The sequence below is a fragment of the Equus quagga genome, chromosome 18 (genome assembly GCF_021613505.1).
Source record: "Equus quagga isolate Etosha38 chromosome 18, UCLA_HA_Equagga_1.0, whole genome shotgun sequence".
Classification (NCBI taxonomy): domain Eukaryota; kingdom Metazoa; phylum Chordata; class Mammalia; order Perissodactyla; family Equidae; genus Equus; species Equus quagga.
In genome coordinates, this window is record NC_060284.1 from 5519341 (window position 1) to 5530646 (window position 11306).

General features: G+C 36.6%; 1 protein-coding gene across 8 annotated transcripts in view; it reads left to right on the forward strand.

Annotated features, from left to right (window-relative positions):
- SGIP1 (SH3GL interacting endocytic adaptor 1) overlaps window positions 1-4194 on the forward strand; it is a 198697-nt gene extending 194503 nt beyond the window's left edge. For all 8 annotated transcript variants that reach the window (XM_046645840.1, XM_046645841.1, XM_046645843.1 and 5 more), the window contains 3 exons: window positions 426-490; window positions 1071-1235; window positions 2222-4194. In XM_046645840.1, the coding sequence (XP_046501796.1) occupies window positions 426-490; window positions 1071-1235; window positions 2222-2244 (253 nt within the window). In that variant the 3' untranslated portion in view covers window positions 2245-4194. The remainder of the gene's footprint in view (window positions 1-425; window positions 491-1070; window positions 1236-2221) is intronic.
- Window positions 4195-11306: the final 7112 nt, after the last annotated feature.

The following is an 11306-nucleotide window of genomic DNA, read 5'->3' on the forward strand; positions in this document are numbered from 1 at the left end:
AATTAAGAAAAACAAAAAAGTCAGCCAGATGACAGCTCCAATTTAAATTATCTGAATTAACTGATTAACACTTCCCATCTATTTTTTCAGTAGATGTGTGAAAACAAATTTCACTGCATTGTTCCCTAAATGTTTATCTATCTGGTAGTGTTGTGGCTAGTTACAATAAGGAATAGGAAAGGAGCGAATTTATGTGGGAATGGATGGATGGATGAATGGATGGATGGTTGAATGGATGGATGCATAGGTAGGTAGATAGGGAGACAGATAGATAGATAAATAGATAGATAGATAGATAATGCTTAAATTGTAGCTAAAATTTTCAAGATCAATTTTTTTAAATTAACACTATCTGGAAAAATTATGGCAACAATTAAACAAAAACCCTTGCATATGCAAAAGTCTTTTACTTATTTCATTTTTAGGAATGCTGAACAACAAAGAATATTGTGGAAGATTCCCGATATTTCCCAAAAGTCAGAAAATGGAGGTAATGTAATCACAGTCTTATTTGATTTAATGTATAAAGCTGAAATTGCTTCCAGGTATTGAAAACTATTAGTCAAAATATACTTAGCCTTGAAAGCAAGCAAAATATTTCACTTCATTTTGGTATATACTTATTTCAACCAATAAAAGCAAATAATTCTTCAATGAATCTTCTGCTTCCCTTTTTCTGCCCAAGACCCCCCAACAAACAGACCTTCTCTAAAGTGGGGAAGAGCATTTAATGAGGCATGTTTCCAGTCTGTGTCAGATCTCACACTCCCTGATCGTTTAGATGTTTTTCACTTTCCTCTGATAGTAATCATAGTTTTGGCATACATTGCCTTGCGAGCCGCGTGCTCCTGAATTTTGAAGGGCCATTTGGCTGCCTTACGCTTCCATCAGTGTGCATAGAGTGGCTCATAATATTTAATGATAAATTTTATCCATCACCATTTTGTCACTGAAACATACACTATTTTCTTGTAAGCTAGATTTTGTATGTCAACTTTTGAGCACAATTTTCAAAATTATATCCAGAATGTGACGTTGACTATTATCTTGTAATAATACTCTTTTTATAGGGGTGGGTTCCTTATTGGCAAGATTTCAGTTGTCTGAAGGCCCAAGCAAAGCTTCCCCATTGGTTGTGCAGTTCACAAGTGAAGGAAGCACGCTTTCTGGCTGCGACATTGAACTTGTTGGAGCAGGATATCGATTTTCACTCATCAAGAAAAGGTTTGCTGCAGGTAAGTGGGTATCTTGTGAGCTTCATTGGCAAAAGTAATGTTGCCTTAGCTACTCTTCCTTAAGAAGAAATAGATTAGGATTTTCTCATCTTCTTCCTCCTCCTCTTCCTCACTCCCAGTCCCATTTCCCATCCCCGTTAGAGAGCAAACCAATTGTTGGGTGTAGTAAAAATAGGACACTGAAGTGGAAATCAGAAATTAGGAAAGCCCTGGCTACTTATCGTAGCTCTGGTTCTGTTTCCTGTATGGGGCTGACCAGTCCTTCTTATCATATAGATGTGTACACTGAGGTTAATGGAGTAAATCCTACTTTTGTTATATTGACAAACGAGATAAATGCTATTTGTCTTTGAATTTATCTCTTACCTGAAAACTTTGTTTCTCCAACAGGACTTCATAGATTTTAGACTTGTCAGGCTTAGCTGAGATCCAAGAGTTTCCATCTTTCATTTTAACGGCAACCTTAAAGAACCTAGGCCAGAGATTGGAACTGTTGTTCACGAGCTGAATGTGGCCGTGAGCCAGGTTTTTGACACACACGATTAGTTTGCTGGCAGGGCATTCCCCAATACTAGGGTGATTAGACTTATCAGTGATCTATTGGGATGAGTCCTGGGTTTGTGCCTGCTGGACTGATGAAATTATTAATTAGACCTCTTTAACTTTCAAGGATGACTCAGTTTGGAAAGTAATTGTATGGTCACCCTTCCTAGAGCAAGTCGGATTCTCACATCCAGGAACAACCTATTCTGAGTAAAACCCAAAGCTCTACAAATTGTTCACATTTGGAGACATGAAAAGGAAACCTGCTGGTCTGCAAGATTGAAAACTTGAAAAACGTTACCTGTTTTATATTAGTATTGCAGCGCTCGAGTATGCAGTGTATGGCTTCAGGGGTAGGGCAGGAAGCACAGAAATGTTGCCCACGTAATAACCACATTATGGAACTGCCAGGTGACCATCTGATACGGTGTTTTGTTTTGCAGGAAAATACTTGGCAGATAACTGATAAAACCTTATGCAAGGATTGGAGGATTCGTATAATGGAGAACTGTTGTATGAGAAACAGGTTTTCATTTTGGCTTGATGAAAACAAACCAAAATCTGCACTTGGGGTATATCTGCTGGAAACATCGGTGACTTTCGGCAATGATTTCCCTCACACGATACCTTGATGACCAGTCCTACAGTATTTACTTCTAGGTGTAATATTGTTAATGGTTTTAAAATGTAATTATTGTATTTGTAAATTGTACTCATTTCAGTAAGGCATTTAGACACTCGAGTTTTAGCATTTTACCATTCCTGAAATGGATGTAATTTAAACTGTGGTATGTAAATTTAACAGTAGCATTGTTGAAAGGCACAATGCTTACAGAGGTAGATTGCATTTTGTCAATGTATAAAATTTAAATATAATATGGATAGCTGTCCTAAAGGGGGTGCCACATACAAAGAAAATTAAGTGGAACCAGAAAGAAAAAGACTTCCTTTTCTTCAGTCCTTAGTAAGTTTTACTCTACTGCTAAATAAAAATTCTATCTTCAGATGTTTAGTGGGTTAAATTCAGAAACTATTTCAGAAAAAAAAAATTCTAAGGTTACAGCATATTCAAAGAAAAGCATTAATTATCACTTTTTAAAAAGCTTTTTTTTCAAACTGCAAATTTCATAAAAATGCAAACTGTGTAAACAAGGCCTCTTATTTTTATAACTTGTGTAAAAAGGGAAAGCAATTCATATTTAAAGTTTAAGTATATGAAATTATAATCAAGAGTAAGGAAGATATTGAAGTCTTAATTACTTCCTCCTCTCTCTACAGTTTGGCAATTGTGGAGATTGCTGAATAATTAGTCAGATTGAAACCAAAATTCTGATTTTACAGTAAATTTCAAGACTTTCCGTAGTTGAACAGGTTAACAACTTTTGCACAATTACTCTAAACAGAGAGTCTCTCCCATCTAGCATGGAGAATGGTACCACATATCTTCTTTACCCATAGAAATCAAAACATTGAGACTGAACACCTCAGAAAAAAACCTTTTAGTCCCCTGTTTAAATCCAGAAGGAGGATTTTAATCGTCATCATTTACGTCATTTGGGAAGGAAAAAATAAGCTTTATAAATCAAATTCTATCCACATTATTGTGCAATAAATTTCCTTTTAGATATGATTCATCGTATGTAACTATAAATCTTTGCCATTCTTGGGGAATCCAAAAAAGAGTCATCAGAAATTTATGTCGTGATTTCATTGTCACAAGGTATAATAAAAACTGTAATTACTCAGTCTGGCCTTATAATATGGGAATTCAGAATGGAGAAGCCCATTTCTTCAGGGGTCCCAGTTGGAAAACCTTCCTCTGTTATGATCTGAAAACAGGAATCTTCTTTTAAGTTATAGAATTTATTTTAAACATAAACCAATTACTGTTGCAGGTTATACTATTAAATAACTGTAATTATTAGGTTGTTTCGTTTATCATTAGTTGCTAAATTTTATTTTACACTCACTCATATTTGACAAAGAATCTGTAGCCCCTTTAAATTTTAGAATCAAATTAAATTCTATAGGTCTTACTTTTAAAATGAGATTGTGATTGGCAGTTGTTTATAGTGGCACTTTAAAATTAATATTTGTACTGCTCAATCAGTGCTTGCAACCAAGAGAAGGTTCAAAATGATCTGTTTGACCTTAGAAGAATTCTTACTATTCAAACTCACTTGGCTCCCCAAGCAGTCTGGTGTTGAAGTACTTTGAACAAATAATTAATATACTCATTTTAAGTAAAGATATTCAATTTGATTTTGAAACCAAAATAGAAAATGCAAACTTTTAAATCCCATGAAACACAGGGAAATTTATTTCAAACACTGAAACCAGTGGAGAGGAAGCAGCAGAAAATTGAGAATTGTCCATCATATGAAAATAAATTGTGTTTTTAAGTAAACAATTCGTGAAAAAACATGTTGACTATTAACACAACGTATATTAAAAATGTGTAAATATTACTGGTTCTCATGTCTTGCTCTTTATATTTCACATAGTTCTAGAGTGAATTAGTAGTTAAACACAAGGGTTTTTTTTTTTTCAAAGAATTATTTTGTTGACAGTATAAAATACAATTTAAAACATAAATTGCAATTTCTAACATTATTCAAATGTTTCCAAGAACTAAATTTGAAACTATGAAGATATCCTATGATCCCTTAATTTGTCTTTATGAAACAAAATGGAAGTCAGTGATTCAAAATTTTTAAACTTTGAATAACCAGAACCAGAATACATCCCTTCTCCTTTCATAAAATAGGTCAAATAATAACACAATAAACTCATATCAGGGATTTAGATTTTGGTGGGTTTTTTAATCTCGTAGTTTATAACCTACTGTCACATCTATATCCACAGTCCTGTACAATAAGAACTCAGGTTAGGAAAAATGACCCTAGACAATGCAAGAATCTCAGTTATGAAAGAAACATTAAACCAGATTCATTATCAATCTAAAACAGAACAAAATGGGCTAGTACACATTCAGATTTTCCATATCAGGGATTACAATAAAAGGAAGGGTTTCCGTTAACCAGAGCACCATTTCCTGAGCATCATGATTAACAAAGTTTCTGCTTTACCAAGGCAGAAAGTATGCATGATACTGCTTTATTCTGGCAACGTGGAAAGTACGTTTTTCTTTTCAAATAAATTCCGTATTTTCATGATATTTTTAAAAATAAATTCTTATTAAGAATTGGTCTGAATTTTATCATAATTGGAATTTATAATTCCTAAGGATTACATTTTTAATTATTTTTAAAGCTCTCTTCTTTCTTTACACCTACAGCCAAAATGAAAATTCACCGTGTAGTACGTGGGAATATATTTCACCTGTAAAGAAAGAATGTCCACATTTCAAATGGTTTTGAGTGAATAGAGACAAACCCCCCAGAAAGTCAAACTACAGATGTTTTATTTTTGTTTTTATGTGTTTTTACTCAGCCTCAATCTGCAAAGTGTTTGAGGTCACAATTACACATATTTCCACTTCTAAATCTTCTTTTCAAGGAAGCCTGGTACCTACATCAACTCTCCTGCTGTGCGACTCTGGACGAATCACTGCCCTTTTCAGTTTCTCATCTTTAGAATGAGGGATTGGGATCACCAATGGTTTTCAAGTTTTTCTTAACAGCAGGACTTTTTTCTGTTAAAATTGCACATGGAATCCTGTTTAAATCCAGGCCCCCAGAGCACTGTTTAAACACCGTAATGCCACATCAGTGATCTGGAAAGTTACTTCCACCTCTGAAGTTCCATGATTCTGCTTGACTCATATCCACCTTGGGGGTTTCACAAGGAAACTTGTACGATCACAGTAATTGACTGATATACAGTAAAAATTGATAGTTACTTGAGTGCGTACTGTGTACCAGTCAGTATAGATACTAGCTTGTTTAATCCTTACATCAACCCAAAAGTTGCAGGTACTCTTTTTAATTCCTGTTTTACGAATGGTGACATTGAGGCTTAGACAGATTAATTTGCCCAAAGCAACACAGCAGCTGGAAGTAACACAGTTATCTCGACTGCAGAAGGAGACCCTGGCCTGTTTTGCTTGTTCATTCTTGCAAATAAAGTCTTCTGTTTTATTTCTCTATGCATATTCCATTCGAATACCAAGGTAAAAGGTGCCACGAAAAATTAGTCTCAAAATAAGAATAATTGAAATAGCAAAATTGTTGAAAAAGAATGTTTCTCAAAGTATGGTTTGTGAACCACTTGCATTATCATTTATTGAAAAAGGGCAAGGATTTTGGCTTAGTCACCAGAACATCTCCAGAGCTTGGAAGATAATAGGCATCAATAAATTTCTATTGAATGAATAAATCTCTAAGGATAAGGTTTAGGAACATGTATTTTGACAAGCACCCCAAATTTCAGAATCACTGCCCCAGCTGATGTCTCCAGGTCCTTCTTAGTTCTGACATTATATCAGATTTTCAACGTTAAATTGTAAGTTGAATACCACTTTTCTAACGAGTTTATTTTTTCATTCATCCCGTTTAACTTCCTCCAATCTTAAAAAAGAGAGGGCTTTTTCTAGGAAAATCCTATCTTTTGCTTAGAGTGCTCATCCTGTGCTATCTCAGTCTCACAGTGGTCTGAAACGCATTCTCTCTTTTTCATGTTTCTGTCCTTTTTGTCAATGTCTTAGAAGATTAAAAGAAGCCGTAGGAGGGTTGTAGGCTGTCACTCACTGCAAGTACAAAGTCCTCATAAATGTCTCCCTCCTTGCGAGGGACACTCAGACATCTAACTCACAAGTCGACCCTATTCGTTTTGTAAGCCCTCGAACTGGATGATTTATAAGCGTGGACTCATGTCATTCCAAAAGAGTTGCCCCAATCATGTTTATTTTTGCTTTTTTCCCCAAAATAATCACAGGTTGTCAATTATCTTGAATGACACAGTAAAATGTGCAGATGTCTACTAAGGAGATGAGTTTGCGGGGTTTTTTTTTTAAGCTTTCTTTTTCCCAAAAGATTATGTATTTGAGCAAAATCCCATTGAATCTAAAGGCACTCATTTTGCTACCTGGTTTTCTGATGAGCATTTTTTTTTTTAATGGAAGCATAAATTTTTTATGATCGAAATGAGGATGATCTCTAAATATTGCTTTAAAATATGCAGAAACATGCTATTTCTTTGAAATGAGTCAAATTAAGTTGTCGATATGAATGAACAAATCAATCCATGTTATGGTGATTAAAGAGACTGTTCTGAGAGCCCGCCCACTTCCTTTTACTGGATGCCTTCTCTGGAGGTGTCTCTGTATGTTCCTGCTCCTTTCCTTTCTTTCATTTGACAAACAGCCTATAAATGCCATTCACTCACTCACAAGCTAAACATGGCTACCGTTACGTGACTTTTCTCACGTGGAATAAATGGGGGAGAAATGAGATGGAAGGACAGTGCTTAAGTCTCCAAATATTAAAAACAAAGAGCGACAACAAAAGAAAACCCACTAGACTTTCTCTCATGTCATCAATTTGACGTTCTATCATCTTCTACAGGCTAGAGTTGCGTTTTTAATATCTAATTGAAATCTAAATAGCCTTTTTGAAGGAATGTCAAATTTTAGGGTCTGTTGAGTTGACCATGGTCAAACCTCTAGACTGTCCCTCATGTATGCTATCTGATTTCTATCCTGCATGAGTATTCCAATGAGAGAAAGGCACCATCTTGTTGACATTCACCAGGGGCATAGTAATTTATTCTCTAGGTTTAATTTCTAAAGTTATTTTTCCTTTGATTTATGGTATTTCTGATTGCCTCCTTCTATGCCTAGGGTAGTACATTGTCTGTTCTAAATGCAGCTTTAGCCTTATGAGAAAAGATGTTTCTATGAAAAGCAAATATATTTTCATGTGTCCCTTAATGTCTAAAAGAAAATTAGTAAAGGATGCTCCCATTGCATTAATCTATATTCCAGTATTTTCCAAATCATATTCAGATCTACTGGCTCTGGCAAATTTTCATTGTGGTCTGAAAACAAATGATTCTATACCATAGATCCCATTCCTTGGACATTGATAGTAAAAGTTAATGTTTCAATGAAGCTTAAGAAAGTTATTGAACCAGGAAAACACTTTTTTTTTCTAAACAAACCTTGAAGAAATTTTATAAAAATTTTCTTTTACACCAGTTTACATATCTTTCAACAACTGCTGCAAATAATATAACCAAGAATGCTTTGCAAATGTTCTTCTGGCTTTTTGTTTTAACTAAAAGGGAAATTCCTGCCATTTCAAATAAATTAGTATCTACTTTAAATTGTATTAGTATACGTTAGCGAATTTAATTTTATCACCTAAAATATTCAAAACAAAACAATGAAATTGTTTTAATATTTTTTTTACTTCTTTATTTACTGGTGAGGAAGATTCGCCCTGAGCTAACATCCATTGCCAATATTCCTTTTTTTTTTTTTTGCTTGAGGAAGATCAGACCCAAGCTAATATCTGTGCCAATCTTCCTCCTTTTTGTATGTGGGACACTGTCACAGCATGGCTGATGAGTGGAGCAGGTCGGCACCCGGGATCTGAAACTACAAATCCAGGGCTGTCAAAGCAGAACGCACAGAACTTTAACCACTCAGCCTCAGGGCCAGCCTCTATTTTTGTTTTTTTAAGTGTTATTTTTAAGATCTGCACCTAGAATCAGCACATCAGGCCACTATCTGCTGAAATGCCTCAAATTCTTCGCAGAGTGGAATTAACGCTTATAATATTGGGTAATATTTTACTAAACAACTTTAAGAAATTGAATCATGGTAGATCAACGCTCACAGCATTTTTACATAATCTTGTTAGAAATTATATGAAAAACATTCTGGTGAAAGCTAACAGGAAGGCACTATTTAGCATTGATTTTTATGGGACTGTACACTCTATTAATGAGCACTTCACAGTTCTTTTTTGCTTTGCTTTATCTTGCAAATCAATTGCTTTTACACAATCAAAGTTCCTTTAAAAAATTCCTGGCTAAACTGTCTGTTATCAGACAGAAAAGAGTAAAGCTGAATCATCTTACATTTCTCTAAATATAGTTCCATTTTTAATTCATTCTGAACTTGTAACTCAGCTTGACAGATCATAAGCTATCGGTCATTTTAAAATATTCCATTGAATGAATATATCATGCAAATGTTAATTGTATCCCACTTTAGTTGTGTGTCTCTTAATTCACTGACCTTTCCTTTTCTTTTTCTGGGGTGGGGGAGGGCAAAACAAATGCTTGTGTTATTCATACATCATTGCTTCAAGCTATTTTAAATAATACACCAAATGACTATCTCTGGGATCATTGTCCCGAGGTCCAAAGCCAGATCTTTTCTTTTCCTTATGAGATGCTGGGATGAGCATTCTTAAACCGGTGTTGGTTTCCAGGTCAGGCTTCAGTTCTTGCCTTGTTAAATGAATATGCATGAAAGAGATCGCCTCCTGTCTGACCTCTGTCTCTCTGTCTCTCTGTCTCTCTGTCTCTCAATCTAAAGGAGTTGGGAAATTGCTGCTGGATAATTTTTCTTGAAAAAACTAAGTGTTGTTGTGCTGTTAAGCTGATCTTATCTATGAGCAGGGCTTCACTAAAGGCTGAGCAGCAATTTCTAGAGCTGGCTTCTTAAACTGTTTGAACATTCTTAGGTTTCAATACACAAGGAATTTTTTTTTAATTTTCACTTTGTATAGGAAAAGATCTGTATGAATGAAATGATCAAACTTTAATTTTCCTGCCTACTAGGTGGCAATGTAAGGCATTACATTTTTTTATACTTTTACAATAGGAAAAACTAGGAAAAGAATCTCAGAGAAATGTTGCTGTGTTTCTAAAGGTAATAAAATTCACTCGACTGTCTTTCTTAAGGAAAATGCTGTTAGTATTTGCTTTCATTTGAGTAGGTGGTAGCCTTTATTTAGACTTCTCCACGATCTTTGTAGCAAAAGTAAACTGAATTTCTCTATGACCTTGTACGGAATATATAATTTCACAAAATACCTTGGGCATAAAGTATTTATAAAAGGAGTTATGGGTTAAAATACTTGAGTAGACTTTTTAAATTTAGTTAAAATGTTGACACCTGGCATTTTTTCCTACATGTGTAATCCAGCAGAGAACACGTCATTCTCATAGCCATTACTGCTGTGTCTGTGATGAAAGCCCCACTCTTTTTGTGCTGTGCTCAAGAGAAACCCAGCCACAGACGCAAAGGCTCGTCCTTCCCGGAACAGCCCAAAGCTCTCTGTTGAGCGATGGTGATATGAATGTGTTGTAGGGACTTGTTGAAGATAATCATGGAACATTTTAACGTTACTTGCCTTATAAGTCAGAAAAGGTGTGGATATCATTTTTTGTAAATAATGATTTTTACAAATGTTTTTTCCTTCAAAATTTTCCCAATCACCCATTTCACAAAATCCCGAATACGCAGTTATTTATGGTGGCACATTACTCCAAAGAGAGTTGCCGTTTCAGAACAAAGTTTAGTTATACGTGAGAACAAGATGAAACATCTGCGTAAGTTGTTATTTAAATGTGATTTTTGTGTGTGTGGAAAATAAATGAAAAACACGAAAATAAACTGATTTGTGAATCTCTTTCATTACCAGCCTCTTAAACTTCTACCCACATTTCTGGAAACTTCGTTGCTGTTCAGGCTGGGCAAGGGGGCAAAGCTGTTCAGAGCGCAAGGACTTCAGTCAGACAATCCCAGCTCTATAATTTAACTGTAGACTTGAGCAGGTTCCTCAACGATTCTTCCTTTCCTTATCTTAAAAAAATGGAGCGTCCCCTTATCACAGGGCCATTGCACAGATTAAATGAGAGAATATTTCTCAGTCACCTAACAGTTCATACCTAGTACTTGGTAGATACAGTAAACAATCTTTTCCTGTCCGACCCTATCCGCCCCCTTGCCGGCTCTACCGTCCTCCCGAGGCACCGCTGTTGCCCGCTGCTGCTGCTGCTGCTGCTGGTGATACTGATGCTGATGGTGATACTGATGCTGATGCTCCGCTGGGAGGCGCTGTCTGCTCCGCACCTCCAGTGATGGCACGCTGCAGGAGGGTCCCTTCGGGGTTTGGCTTTGTTTGCTTTGGGTTGGGGGAGGGGCTCAGGGGTTAAGAGGGGGATAATTATGAAGCAGGAAGGGCCGATTAATTATGTGAGTAGATCTCGACCCCAACAGCCTCGTTTTCAAAGCTGCTTAAACTTCTAGCGGCTGGGAGCAGTGGCGTGCAGGAGAGCGAGGCGGCCCGCAGGTGAGGCGCAGGAGCTGGCCCCCGCGTTCCAAGCGGTCCCGGGGACCTTAGTGAGCATCCTAGAATGTCAATTCTCCACATCTGTAAGGGGACAGCAACCCCTTCGTGGCAGAGTTGTTGGGACAACTGAATAAACTAAAGCTGGTTGCCAGTATCTGGGGCACGGGAGCTCTCGGCACGTCCTCCGCCTTCTAGACGCCCTGGGCCTCGGAGGGCGGGGGAGCCGCGTCGGGGCGGGGGGCGGGGCTGCTCCACTCTC